The 15,907-nt window shown below is 39.6% G+C and overlaps 1 protein-coding gene across 3 annotated transcripts in view; it reads right to left on the minus strand.

The window, feature by feature from the left end:
* LOC134351633 (zinc finger protein ZFAT-like) overlaps positions 1-15,907 on the minus strand; it is a 198,271-nt gene that overhangs the window by 79,400 nt on the left and 102,964 nt on the right. For all 3 annotated transcript variants that reach the window (XM_063058064.1, XM_063058058.1, XM_063058048.1), the window contains one exon: positions 10,719-10,892. In XM_063058064.1, coding sequence (XP_062914134.1) covers positions 10,719-10,892 — 174 coding nt within the window. The remainder of the gene's footprint in view (positions 1-10,718; positions 10,893-15,907) is intronic.

The following is a 15,907-nucleotide window of genomic DNA, read 5'->3' on the forward strand; positions in this document are numbered from 1 at the left end:
TAGTGTATTCATTCAGATCCACAGATAAGTCCTTGAACACAGCCCAATCCACCAACTCAGCAATCCCATAGCCTCCCGTGATCCCATAGCCACTTCTTTGTCGTTGTAGTCTCTACAACCTTGTTGTTTAGCCTCTGTCTGTATGTAGGTAGGAGGAGGACTGCCAAGTGATCTGACTTCCCAAAATGTGATCTGGGCATGGAACTGTAGACATTCCTTACCCTGCTATAACAGTGGTCTGCTGTGTTGAGAGCCTCTGCTGCTACAGGTTATATGCTGATTCTAACTGGGCAGGGATTTCTTCAAACAAGCCTGATTGAAATTCCCAACTATGATATAAAATGAGTAAAGGTGAACTGTTTCTTCTTTGGCAACAGCATCATGCAATATCTCAAGCACTTGATTATAGTTGGCAGCTGGTGGTATGTAAACTGTGGACAGGATTACAGAGGAGAACCCTCTTGGTAAATAGAGCAGTCAGCACTTGATCGTTAGGTGTTATAGGTTGGGGGAATACGAGTACCAAACCACCACATCAGACATTTCAATTTTGGCACAGTGTAAAGAATTCACTGTGCTTTTAGTCACTTTAAAAAGTCTGTCCGAGCTCAGTGTTTATCTTGTTATTTAAAGCAATGTACATTTGTAAGATTTGACCAGATTTATAGAAAATCATAAATTATTGGAAATCTCAACTTCTTTGTACTTGAAGATGGGGCATTAGCATAAACTAGAAAATGATTTGTTTCTGATCAGTGCTAAAGGGACTGATTTCAGTTGTTGACAGGGCGTTAGTGACATGCCCTTAAGCATTCTACTAATTGCCTAAGTGGTAACATGCTGATAAAGATTAGTATTCTGATTCACAAGTGCAAAACAAAACTGAAGTCATGTGGACAATTAGTGCCATTAATGAATCTACAGTATGTTGGCTGAAGATGTAACGTACAACAATCAAATATTGCTTTGACCCATGATGAACGTGTTGAATTGTTATTTAGACAGATAGATAGTTTATTGATCCCAAAAGAAATTCATGTCAATGGAGCATTACAAGTGCGCAGATACACAAATATTAGAAGAGAAGAAAGAAAAAAATAAAAATTAGTTAGCTCAAACAGTCTATCAGGAAGGGGTCATCACTTCCCTGGCTACAGGTTGACTCATTATAGAGCCTAATGGCCGAGGGTAAGAATTACCTCATATAGTGCTCTTTGGAGCAGCACAGTTGTCTTAGTCTACGTCCACACTATGCCCGATAATTTTGAAAACAAAGCTTTTTCTCTTCGTTTTGACCCTCCGTCCACACTAAAATGGCATTTTCATCCCCTGAAAACAGAGAATTTCAGAAACAGTCTCCAGAGTGAATAAATCTGAAAACTCCTAATATCCGTTACAGTGTGGACGGGGTAACCGGAGATTTTTAAAACCGCTGTCATGACGTGCCGGAACAGATGGCGGCAGTGCGGCATTTCATTGTTTTCTTCTTATGATTATTATTACTTTATTGTCGCCAAACAATTGATACTAGACCATACAATCATCACAGCAATATTTGATTCCGTGCTTCGCAGAACCTAACAATTTCAGAACAGACAGCAACAAGACTGAAGCCAGAAGAGTTAGAAATATACTCACCAAATACTTTGACCCATAGCTTACTGAATAAATAAGTATACTCACTTTGCCTCGTTTTCTGTCCTTGGTTGTATGAAGGTGGTTTACCTATTTATGCAAGTACTTCTCTGACAATAGATGTGTAACAGCCTAATGTAACATTGTATGGAAATACAAGATAACACTGATGCAGACATGTTTTATACATTTAACAAGGTGCTTTATTAATGCAACAGAGTTAGTCAGTTTTTCAATGTTCATCGTCAGCCGGGTCATACTGTCCGTGAACTCCCTGTCGGTTGCCTCCATACACCCCAGTATTTTTTTTTCAAATTTAAGTCCTCCTGCACGAGAGCCAATAGCAATTCCTTTTAAGTTTTTCTACTCTGTAACTGGACAAACGCGTGCCAAGTATACCGTTTCCTCTTCGCTTGTTTTCTGTGTGTCCTGCGCATGCCCAGTAAGAGGAGATTCGCCCAAATATCTGTTCTAATGTGGACAGAGATATTCTGAAAAACGCTTAGTGTGGATGCCTGTCGTTTTTACTCGAAATCGGCATTTTCAAAATTATCCGGGATAGTGTGGACGTAGCCTCTGTCTATTACTAAAAGTGCTCCTCTGTTCAGCCAAGGTGGCATGCAGAGGGTGAGAAACATTGCCCAGAATTGCCAGGATTTTCCAAAGGGTCCTTTGTTCTACCACAGCCTCCAGTGTGTCCAGTTTGACTCCTATAACAGAGCCAGCCTTTCTAATCAGTTTTTTGAGCCTGTTGGCATCACACGTGTTGATACCATTGCCCCAGTATACTACCTCAAAGAAGATGTACAGACTAGTAGAACATGTGAAGGAGGGGCCTGCATACTCCAAAGGGCCTCCATCTCCTCAGGAAGTAGGGGCAACTCTAGCCCTTCTTGTACACAACCTATGTGTTGGTGCTCCACTCAAATCTGTCATCCAGGTGCACCTCCAGGTAGTTATAGGTCTTCACCACATCCATACCATCAATGGAGGCTTAGTCTTCCTGGAGTCCATCACCATCTCCTTTGTCTTACTGATGTTGAGCTGCAGATGATTCAGCTTGCACCATTTGACAAAGTCCTCTACCAGAGCCCTGTATTCATCCTCCCTTTACACACCCAGCTATTGCTGAGTCATCAGAGAATTTCTGTAGATGACATCACTCAGTGTTGTATCTAAAGTCTGAGATATACAGGGTCAACTGCAAGGGACCACACAGCTCTGACGCTGTACAAACGGTAGTCTGCCAGTCAGGCAGTCTGTTATCCAGGTTACAATGAAAGTGCCAACCGGGGTGACGTACTGTGATGACGTGGGATGGAGACGTATGAATCCAGCTCTCCCGTAAAAAATCAGCAAAGTACCGTTTAAACAAAGCAAAGTTAATAAATACTTTCCGAAAACTACTTATAAACTTCTCAAGACTATTTTACGATATGCCTCATAAACCGCAACAGAAGAAGACTGCTGTTGTGAAGTCGCCACGAGACAGGAAGAAAAAATGGCCTACTGCAGCGATGGAACCTTGGACTCAGGTTGGATCTTCTTCAAAAGACACACATTTTATCTCTGGCATAGAAGAACAGGGAGCAATGGCGGCGGTAGCGGTCCCTGAGAAGAAGATGCCGGAATTGCGCATGTACAAAGAAGTAGGCATGTGCAAATCGATACAACTCAAACTACAAGAACTGACGGCCACTGCAAGCGAAAATGACTCAGAGTCAGAATTGGATTCCGCAGAGAACACAGATGATGAAGAAGAGGAAGAAGAACTGGAAGAGACTAAAAGTAAAGGATATGATGGAGACATAAAAGAGGTTTTATTGCAAGTAATGATTGAATTAAAAGGATTAAAAATAGAGATTAGAAACATGAAGCTGAGCTATGATAAAGCTATGAAAAGACAGGAGAAAATGGATAAGAAACTTCAAAAGTTGGAAAGAACAATGGAGCATATTAATGACAGAGTGGAAAAAACAGAAAATGATGTGCTTGTCTGGAAAACGGAAAGAAATTGACTGTTGGAAAAAGTGGACGTGCTGGAAAATTTTAGTAGATAAAATAATATTAAGATTGTTGGTCTTAAAGAAGGTATAGAGGGAGACAATCCAATAGAATTTTTTCTAAGATGGATCCCGGAAACTTTGCAAATGAAAGGGGGAGACCAATCAATTGAAATTGAACGGGCACATAGAGCTCTTAAGACCAAAACCTCAAGATGACCAATATCCACGATCAATTTTAATAAAATGTTTAAGATTTCAAGACAAAGAAAGGATTCTATAGGCAGCTGCTCAAGCTGCCAAGAATAGAAAAGGAGCATTGATGATAGAAGAGAACAAATTTTTTTTCTACGCTGACATAAGTTACAAAATTTGAAGAGAAGGAAGAAATTTAATCCAGTGAAAGAGGTCCTATGGGATCACGGCTATCAATTTATACTGCGCTACCCTGCAACCTTGAAGATTTTTTGGCTGGCGGAGAAAAAGGATTTTTTGACGATTACCAGAAAGCAGAGGAGTTTGTGCAAGATTCTTTGAAGATACAAGAACAAAACCAGGGGAGCGAGATGGATTAAAGATGAAGATTTGGTCGAGGAATAGACTTGGTGGATTTTTAAAGGTGAAAGAATATATAAATATATTATTAATTATATGATAGCGGGGAAGAAAGGTTAAAGTCTGAAGAATATTAGTTGCGAATAGTGACCTTAATTTTTCTATATATATACAATTTTTTTTGTTCCGGGGGAGCTGGAAGAAATACTGACCAATCGCTACAGAATTCATGTGTGCAAGCATGGCTATAGCCACGACCCGCAAAATGGAGTGGGGTAGTATTGTCCTTTTTTTCATTCACAACATTAGTAGGGGGGTATTTTGTTATTTTTCCTTTTGTATCATATCTATCTTTTGTTTCTTTCCTTTTGCCTGGATGATTGGGAGGGAAACACATAGCAACATGGTGAAGTTTAAAGAGATTCCCCAAGGAACTATGAGAGTTAAGATGTTAAGTAATGTTTTTTCCAAATTATGAACCCTCATGAATATTTATGCACCAAATGAAAATGATGCAAAATTTATACAAGAAGCTTTTTTGAATTTGGCTGATGCACATGAAAAAATATTAATAGGAGGAGATTTTAATTTTTGCCTAGACCCAGTCTTAGATAGATCAACGAAGGCTGTTACAAAATCGGAGGTAGTAAAACTAACTTTATCATTGATGAAAGATTTAAATTTGATTGTTATATGGAGAAGAAACAATCCCAAAGAAAGAGACTATTCGTTCTACTCTAATAGACACAAAACTTACTCAAGGATAGATTTTTTCCTATTATCAATCAATATTCAACACAGAGTGAAAAATATGGAATATAAAGCAAAAATATTGTCAGATCACTCTCCTTTATTAATGACAATAATAATGACTGATAAGGAAGAAGTGACTTATAGATGGAGATTTAATTCAATATTATTAAAACGTCAAGATTTTTGTGATTTTGTGAAAAATCAGATCCAATTTTTTTTGGATACAAACTCATTCAGTGGATGATAAATTTATACTATGGGATGTGATGAATGCATATTTGAGGGGTCAGATAATAAGTTATACGTATAAAATTAAGAAAGAATATATGGCAGAACTAGATCAATTGGAATAAGAGATTACAAAATTAGAAAAAGAATCTCAAAGACATGCGACAGAAGGAAAACGAAGACAACTTGTCAGTAGGAAGTTACAATATAATATGCTTCAGACATATAGAACGGAAAAAGCAATCATGAGAACTAAGCAAAGGTATTATGAGTTAGGTGAGAGAGCACACAAAATTCTTGCTTGGCAGTTGAAAACAGAGCAGGCTTCCAAAACGATAAATGCAATTAGAACAAGAGCAAATAAAATTACTTCTAAACCTTTAGGAATTAATGAAACCTTCAAAAGTTTCTATTCTTTATTATAGCAATCGGAATTACAAAATGATGTTAATGAGATAGAAAGGTTTTTATCACAAATAACTCTTCCAAAATTGAATTCGGAGGAACAGAAGGGATTAGATATGCCCTTTACATTAAAAGAGATTGAAGAAGCTTTAGGATCACTTCAAAGTAATAAATCTCCAGGACAGGATGGTTTCCCACCTGAATTTTATAAAAAGTTTGAAGATTTATTATTTCCTCCTTTTATGAAGTTAATACGTCAAGCGGAAAAAATACATAAACTCCCAGAATCTTTCTCAACAGCGATTGTAATAGTATTGCCAAAAAAAGGATAGAGATCCTTTAAAAACCAGCATCATATAGGCCTATTTCTTTGTTGAACACGGATTATAAAATAATAGCAAACATTTTATTGAATAGATTATCTAAATATTTACCAAAATTAATACATATGGATCAAACAGGATTTATTAAAAATAGACAATTGGCAGATAATGTAACTCGGCTACTCAGTATAATTCATTTGGCACGAAAAAGGGAGGAGATGAGTATAGTAGTAGCCTTGGATGCAGAAAAAGCATTTGATAGATTGGAATTGGATTTTTTATTAAAAGTATTAGAAAAATATGGGTTAGGAACACCTTTTATAAACTGGATTAAAACTTTAAATACTAACCCTAATGGTAAAGTAGTGACAAATAGTCAAATTTCAACACCATCCCCATTAAAAAGGTCAACTGGACAAGGTTGTCCATTATCACCCGCTTTATTTGTACTGGCGATAGAGCCATTAGCAGAACTAATTAGAATTGATTCCGATATTAAGGGTTTTAGAGTTATTCAGGAGGAATATAAAATTAATCTATTTGCTGATGATGTTTTGATTTACTTAACAAACCCACAGCATTCGTTATGTAAATTATCTTCTAGGTTGGATGAATATGGGAAAGTATCAGGGTATAAGATAAATTGGGATAAAAGTGAAATTTTACCTCTTACTAAAGGAGACTATAGCCAATGTCGATTAGCAACCCAATTTAGATGGCCGGTAAATGGTATAAAGTATTTAGGTATAAGACTTGATAATGATGTAAAGAATTTATATAAATTTAATTATTTACCACTATTGAAAAAAATTCAAGGAGAGCTTGACAAATGGATGATACTACCAATAACATTAGTGGGTAGAGTCAATGTTGTAAAAATGAATATATTTCCTAGATTACAGTATTTGTTTCAAACATTACCAATATAATTGCCACAGAAATTTTTTCAAGAGTTAAATAAATGTGTGAGAAAATTTCTTTGGAAAGGTAAGATGCCAAGAATATCATTGGAAAAATTGACATGGAAATTTGAATTGGGAGGGTTACAACTTCCAAACTTTAAGAATTATTATAAAGCAAATCAACTTTGATTTATTGCATCTTTCTTTGACGAACAAAAAGTGGCAATGGATTAGAATAGAATTAGATAAGATAGGAGAAAATACACCCGAAGATTTTATACATAAATGGGAATCTAAATGGATACGGGATAGAAAGAATCTCCTATATTAAACATTTGATTGATCTATGGAATAAGATAGATGTTGATAATGAAATAAAGAAATCTTTATTAGCAAGGAGACCTTTGATTCAAAACAGACTTATTCCTTTTACAATGGATAATCAACGTTTATATAATTGGTATCAAAAAGAGATTAGATGTATAGGAGACTGTTATGAAGGAGGTATATTGATGTCATTTGAACAATTAAAGAATAATTATAAAATATCAAATAACACTTTCTTTTGTTACCTTCAATTAAGGGCTTATTTAAGAGACAAACTGGGTCAAACAATGTTTTTGCCGAAACCTAATGAAATTGAAATTTTAATTCAAAAAGGAAAAATTTAAAAAATTATTTCTTTTATGTATAATCTGATTCAAAAACAGACACTTAAACAAGGAATTCACAAGACCAGACAAAAATGGGAAACGGATTTGGGTATTAATATTGATGAAACAAATTGGTCAAGATTATGTCTTGACAGTATGACAAATACAATAAATGTTCGACTTAGATTAGTACAACATAATTTTTTACACCAATTATATATTACACCGCAAAAAATAAATAGATTAAATTCAAACTTATCTGATCAATGTTTTCAGTGTAATCAAGAAATTGGCACTTTTTTACATTCTACTTGGTCCTGTTCCAAAATTCAACCTTTTTGGATAAATTTAAGAGTTTTATTGGAACAAATTACTGGAACTCAACTTCCACATAACCCTATATTATTTCTATTAGGTGATATTGAAGGGATAAAACCGAAACCTAAATTGAATAAATACCAGAAAGAATTTATAAGAATTGCATTGGCAGTAGCCAAGAAGGCTATAGCAGTTACGTGGAAATCTGATTTGTATTTAAGTATGGATCGTTGGAATAATGAAATTCTTAGCTGTATTCCACTTGAAAAAATTACTTATAATTTAAGAGATAAATATGATACATTTTTGAATATTTGGCACCCTTATTTACAAAAGATAGGTTGGCATATTTAGGTACTCTGATGATAAAGATGTTGGTCCTTTGGGGAAAGTAAAAAATAAATATATTAAATTTATTTGAATCCTGTGGAGCATGTGGAGACCTTCCAATATCCAGGAAATCTTTCTTTCTTTCTTTTTTTTTCTTTTTCTTTCTTTTAGGTAGGGGTATATATCGGGGGGAGGGGTTAAGAAGAGGGGGGAGGGTAGATATTGTTATTCCATGTAATCAAGCGTGAAAACTTAATAAAAATTATATATAAAAAAAAGCAAGCCGGGCAGCATTTGTGGAAAGAGAAATAATTAAATGGGCCCTGAAGAAGGGTTTGGCGTGAAATGATGACTGTTTATTCTTTTCCATAGATTCTGTCTGACCAACTGAATTCCTCCAGTGTTTTGTGTGTGTTGTTTTGGATTTCCAGCATCTGCTGATTTTCTTGTGTTTGCAATTAAATTTGTACTTTTTTGATCCTTGCTGAGTGTTTCCAGTATCATCTGGTTTAATCCGTACACACACCACAAAGCCTTATCCTTGTTTCCTGATGCAGTTTCTATAGTTTCAGTAAAGGTAAAGAAAGGCAGTTCAAAACCTGTTCTGACTGAAGATAGTCCTTGTAGTTACACTCTGGGGATCTGTTCCCCACTCCTACTACTTCCCTGTATTATTTCTTATTCAGAGTCAAGTCACTTCTGTATCATGTTTGCCTGGACTTGGGTTGCATGCAGACTCTCAGTTCACTGGATTTATTTCAATGCTATGAACATTCAGGGTCATGGTCTTCAATTCTGTAACCTTTAGGCTTATCTACTGATGCACTCGTAAATTTGCACAGCCCATCCCTTCCTATCACGTTTTGTTGATCATTTCTGTATTAATAGCTTTGTCTCTATCCTTTGCCCCCATGAGTTAACCTCCATCCATAAATGATCTTCATGTGAACTATAGGCCCTGCCAAACTCTCATTTCTCCAAAAAAAAAGCAACCTGCTGTCGGAACTCATCAAAGGTTCCGTTATTGTTCAGACCAAACATCAGAATGGGGACTGTGGAATGATTGTTGGTACCAGGCGGGGTATTTCAGAAGCTGCTGATCTCCTGGGATTTTCACGCATATCAGTCTGTAGAGCTTATAGAAAACGGTGTGTAAAACAAAATTTATACAGTGAGTGGCAGTCCTGTGGGCAAAAATGGCTCATTAATGAAAGAGGTCAGAGATGAATAGCCAGACTGGTTCAAGCTGACAGGAAGGCATCCGTAACTCAAATAACCATGCATTACAGCAATGGTGTGCAGAAAAGCACCTCTGAAAACACAACGCGTCGATCCTTGAAGTGGATGGGCTACAGCAGCAGAAGACCACAAACATAAATTCAGTGGCCACTTTACTAGATTTAGGAGGTACCTAATAAGGTGGCCACTCAGAGTATAGTCAGAGTAATACAACACAGTAACAGGCCCTTTGGCCCATTGTCCATCCCAACCGAGTTGCCCATCCAGGCTAGTCCCATCTACCTTAAACCTCTCCTGTCCCAGTACCTGTCCAAATGTCTTTTAAATGTTGTTACTGTACCCTCCTCAACCACTTCCTCTGACAACATGTTTGATATAAGCACCGTCTGCATGAGTTCCTTTTATATCTTTCTCCTCCCATCTTAAACCCGTGTCCTCTAGTTTTTAACCTCTTCTGGAATACTGTACAAGTTCAAAGTTCAAAGTAAATGTATTACCAAAGTACATATATGTCACCATATACAACCCTCAGATTTATTTTCTTGCAGGCATTCACAGTAAATCCATAACAGAATGATGACCATCATAAAATCAACATAAGACCACACCAAATGGGTGTTCAACCAGTGTGCAAATACAAAAAGAAAGAAGTAATAATAAAAAAAATATATAAACAATAAATATCAAGAACATTAGATGAAGAACCCTTGAAAGTGAGTCCATAGGTCATGGGAACATTTCAGTAACACTCAAAACATGCTGGAGGAACTCAGCAGTCGGGCAGCATCGGTGGAAACGATGAGTCGACGTTTCGGGTCGGAACCCTTCGTCAGGTCGCCCGACCTGCTGAGTTCCTCCGGCGTGTTGTGAGTGTTGCTTTGATCCCAGCATCTGCAGATTATTTTGTGGGAACATGTCAGTGATGGGGCAAGTGAAATTGAGTGAAGTTATTCCTTCTGGTTCAAGAGCCTGATGGGTGAGGGATAATAACTGTTCCTGAAGCTGGTGCTAGCCACGATATTAATGAATGATGGAAAAGCAAAATGGGGTCTGATAGCCCTTTCCTACTCATTTTTCTTCCATTCTTACACTTAATGCATGTGGAAGGAATTGGTATTTTTCGGCTGCCCCTTTGTTGTCAACTTTAGGTAAGTTTTTACTTAAAGAAGATATTTATTCCTGCGTTTACAGGAGACTGCAGGTGCTGAAATCTGGAGCAAAAAATAAATTGCTGCAGGAGCTCAGCAGGCCGGGCAGCATCTGTAGACGATAGTTGAATTTTCAGGTCGAGAATCTGCATCTGAGCACAATACTCCTGCCTTTATTGCTGTAAGTTATCAGAAATAATCGGTTGCACTGGATGGCATTACTCACCATCAGCAGTATGCAACAGTTTATGACTCTTCAGGCTGCCTTTTGATTTGAATTTCTTTCCACACAGATCACAGAGGTGGGTTTTCTCGGTGCTGTGACGGTTCATGTGGGCTCTCAAGTTGCTCTTACTGCGTGTGGCATAGTCACAAATGGAACACTTGAAGGGCTTCAGTCCTGGAGGTGAAGCAAAATGTCAATATTACTGCACAGGACACATGAAAAAACAACTACACTTATGCATTGATGACAGTTTTGCTGTTGTTTTTTTTAAACATCAATTAATTGTTTTCCCTAATTAAATCACTATTTCTATGTATTTCAGCAGACATCTAAAACCTGTAAAGAAAGCAACAATTGCTGCAAATGCCCAACAGATCAGGCAGCACCTGCAGAGAAGAATGGTAACGTTTCAGATTTAGGATAAGAATGAGAGAAAATGTTATTTCAAGATGTAGGAAAAGGATGGAGAAGAAGAAAGGCCAAAAGTTTGTGATAGAGTGGAGAGCAAGTAGGATTAAAGCAGACTGAAAAAATCACGAACCAATTACCATCAACAGATCACTTGCAATACCAGAGGACACAACACACTAGACCATTGTTACATCACCATCAAGAATGCCTACCGTGCTATTCCACGCCCTCACTTCGGGAAGTCAGATCACCTGGCTGTACTTCTACTCCCTGAGTATAGGCAGAGACTGAAGACTGCAGCACCAGTGGTGAGGATCAAGAAGGTATGAACAAGGGAAGCACAGGAGCGCCTACAGGACTGCTTTGAATCGGTGGACTGGACTGTATTCAGGGATTCATCTTCAAACCTGGATGAGTATACTCCAGATGTTACCGACTTCATTAAACCCTGTGTGGATGAGTGTGTGCCTACAAAGACACTGTACTTTCCTAAACCAAAAGCCATGGATGAACCAGGAGGTACATCATCTACTGAAGGCTAGATTTGTGGCATTCAAGTCTGGCGACCCAGGTCTGTACCAGAAAACCAGGTATGATCTGCATGGGGCTACTTCAAGGGTGAAGAGACAATTTCAAATGAGGTTGGAAGTGGCATCAGATGCACGGCAACTCTGTCAGGGTTTGCAAGACATTACTTCCTACAAAACGAAACCCGATAGCATGAATGGCAGCGATGCTTCACTACAAGATGAACACAATGCTTTCTATGCCCACTTTGAAAGGGAGAACACAACTACAGCTGTGAAGATCCCTGCTGCACCTGATGATCCTGTGATCTCTGTCTCAGAGGCCAACGTTAGACTGTCTTTAAAGTGAGTGAACCCTCGCAAGGCGGAAGGTCCAGATGGAGTACCTGGTAAGGCTCTGAAAACCTAGCGGGAGTATTCAAGGATATTTTCAACCTCTCACTGCTATAGGCGGAAGTCTCCACTTGCTTCAAAAAGGCAACAATTATACCAATGCCTATGAAGAATAATGTGAGCTGCCTTAATGACTATTAAGCACTCACATCTGCAGTGATGAAATGCTTTGAGAGGTTGGTCATGACTGGACTGAACTCCTGCCTCAGCAAGGACCCATTATAATTAGCCTATCGCCACAATTGGTCAATGGCAGATGCAATCTCAATGGCTCTCCACATGGCTTTAGAACACTTGGCAACACAAACACTTATGTCAGGATGCTGTTCGTCGACTACAGCTCAGCATTTAATACCATCATTCCCACAATGCTGATTGAGAAGTTGCAGAGCCTGGGCCTCTGTACCTCCCTCTGCAATTGGATCCTCAACTTCCTAACCGGAAAACCACAATCTGTGCAGATTGGTGATTACATAGCCTCCTCGCTGACGATCAACACTAGCGCACCTCAGGGGCGTGTGCTTAACCCACTGCTTTACTCTCTATATACACATATGGCTCGGCATAGCTCAAATACCATACAACCATTGTTGGTAGAATCTCAGGTGGTGACGAGAGGGTGTACAGGAGTGAGATATGCCAACTAGTGGACTGGTGCCGCAGCAACAACCTGACACTCAACGTCAGTAAGACGAAAGAGCTGATTGTGGACTTCAGGAAGGGTAAGACAAGGAGTACATACCAATCCTCATAGAGGGATCAGAAGAGGAGAGAGTGAGCAGCTTCAAGTTCCTAGGTGTCAAGATCTCTGAGGATCTAACCTGGTCCCAACATATCGGTGTAGTTATGAAGAAGGTAAGACAGCGGCTATATTTCATTAGGAATCTGAAGAGATTTGGTATGTCAACAAATACACTCAAAAACTTCTACAGATGTACCATGGAGAGCATTCTGACAGGCTGCACCACTGTCTGATATGGTGGGGGGTGAGGCTACTGCACAGGACCGAAAGAAGCTGCAGAGGTTGTAAATGTAGTCAGCTCCATCTTGGGTACTAGCCTACAAAGTACCCAGGACATCTTCAGGGAGCGGTGTCTCAGAAAGGCAGCACCCATTATTAAGGACCTCCAGCACCAAAGGCATGCCCTATTCTCAGTGTTACCATCAAGTAGGAGGTACAGAAGCCTGAAAGCACACACTCAGCGATTCAGGAACAGCTTCATCCCCTCTGCCATCCAATTCCTAAATGGACATTGAAACCTTGGACACTACCTCACTTTTTTTTTCTGTTTTTTGCACATTTTTAATCTATTCAATACACATATACTGTAATTGATTTACTCATTTATTTATTATTACTATTTTTTTCTCTTCTATTTTATGTATTGCATTGAACTGCTGCTGCTAAGTTAACAAATTTCATGTCACATGCCGGTGATAATAAACCTGATTCTGATTTTATTCCAATTAAACCACATAAAATAATTAAAATAATTTTAAAGCTCATATTTATTTCTTTATATTTATTTCTAGCCCAGGAATGTTTGTGGCAGGCCAACATTTATTTACTATGCCTATTTATTCTCTGGAATTGACTTCAAGAGAGAGAATTTGCAGAATGTCTGAGGGATGGCTTTTTTGAACAGCTTGTGTTGAGCCCACTAGGGGATCGGCTGTGCTGGATTGGGTGTTGTGCGATGATCCAGTGACATAATGGGGGGCATTTGGAACGGACCCAAATGCAAGACACAGACACTGAAGTACTAGGAACAGGACTTGACTAGAGAACTAGCGCAAGGGACGGGACTGGAAGCAGACAAGGAGTTGGGACAGGAATTGCAGCTTAATGTGAAAAAGACTAAGGAGCTGGTGGTAGACCTGAGGAGATCTAAGGTACCGGTGACCCCTGTTTCCATTCAGGGAGTCAGTGTGGACATGGTGGAGGATTACAAATACCTGGGGATACGAATTGACAATAAACTGGACCGGTCAAAGAAAACTGAGGCTGTCTACAAGAAGGGTCAGAGCTGTCTCTATTTCCTGAGGAGACTGAGGTCCTTTAACATCTGCTGGACAATGCTGAGGATGTTCTACAAGTCTGTGGTGGCCAGTGCTATCATGTTTGCTGTTGTGTGCTGGGGCAGCAGGCTGAGGGTGGCAGACACCAACAGAATCAACAAACTCATTCGTAAGGCCAGTAATGTTGTGGGAATGGAACTACTCTCTCACGGTGGTGTCTGAAAAGAGGATGCTGTCTAAGTTGCATGCCATCTTGGTCAATGTCTCCCATCCACTACATAATGTACTGGGTGGGCACAGGAGTACATTCAGCCAGAGACTCATTCCACCGAGATGCAACATAGAGCATCATAGGAAGTCATTCCTGCCTGTGGCCATCAAACTTTACAACTCCTCCCTTGGAGGGTCAGACACCCTGAGCCAATAGGCTGGTCCTGGACTTATTTCATAATTTACTGGCATAATTTACATATTATTATTTAACTATTTATGGTTTTATTACTATTTATGGAGCAACTGTAACGAAAACCAATTTCCCCTGGGATTAATAAAGTATGACTATGACTGTGACTATGAATACAGACTAGGCTAGGGAAGCAGGACCAGGAAGAGGGACTGGGAACAAGGAGCCTGGGCGTGGACTCCAAGCCAGAGACTGGACAAGGACCCAGAACTTGGGTCTTAGCTCGGGCTCGGACCCCAAAACTAGGTGAAGACATGACGAGGCTCGAGTTCCTGGAGGACAGGCGAAGACATGACGAGGCTTGGGTTGCTGGAGAACAGGCGAAGACGTGATGAGGCTCGGGTCCTTGGAGGCTCAACGAGGACATGACGGGGCAAGGGTACTTCGAGGCAACTCCTAGGCAGGTCACAGGACTCACCCCTACGGAGGCAAGGACAAGAAGGGACAGACCCAACCGCAGGGTAACGGCAAACGGCCTGGCTTACCCGACAGAGGCAGGACAGGAAGGGAGCTAGGTCCGGGGTGGCTCCAAGACTTGAGGCAGCCGGTAACCTTGGCAGGCTATGGAACAGCCAAATCCATATCCCGATGACTGCACTAGCCTTCCTCTGGTGGGTTGCCCCAAGGGGAGACTGACAAGCCAACCCAGCAACCACACTCGATCCCACAGCCACTTATATTACCAGCCCCAAGATGAGCATCAGGTGCATATGGTTAAGTCCAACCAAAACCAGGGACAGCCGGAAGACCTAGAGTCCAGAGTCTGCGGACCGGACTATGAACCGGAATGCGGACGTCGGACCAGACTATGACATCCAGAGGTGATAAAAGGGCTTAAGATTAAGGAACCCTTAGAGAACAGTGATCACAAAATGATCGAGTTCACATTGAAATTTGAAAGGGAAAAAAAATCCAATGTGTTGGTATTTCAGTGGAATAAAGGAAATTACAATGGCATGAGAGGGGACTGGCCAAAGTTGACTGGAAAGGGACATTTGCAGGAAAGACAGCAGAGCAGCGATGGCTGGTGTTTCTGTGAAAAATTAGGGAAGTACAAGACAGATATATTCGAAATAAGAAGAAATTATTAAAGGGAAGAAGGACACTACCGTGGCTGACAAGCAAAGCCAGAGCCAAAGTAATAGCAAAAGAGAGAGCATACAAGACAGCCAAAGCTGGAGGGAAGATAGAGGATTGGGGAACTTTTAAAAACTTACAGAGGGAAACTAAGAAGGTCATTAGGAAGGAAAAGATGAATTATGAGAGGAAGCTGACAACCAATATCAAAGAAGATACTGAAAGCTTTTTTAAGTACATAAACGGTAAAAGAGAGTCGAGGGCAAATATAGGACCAATGCAAAATGACACTGGAGATA

Source organism: Mobula hypostoma, chromosome 1 (assembly GCF_963921235.1).
Source record: "Mobula hypostoma chromosome 1, sMobHyp1.1, whole genome shotgun sequence".
Lineage (NCBI taxonomy): Eukaryota > Metazoa > Chordata > Chondrichthyes > Myliobatiformes > Myliobatidae > Mobula > Mobula hypostoma.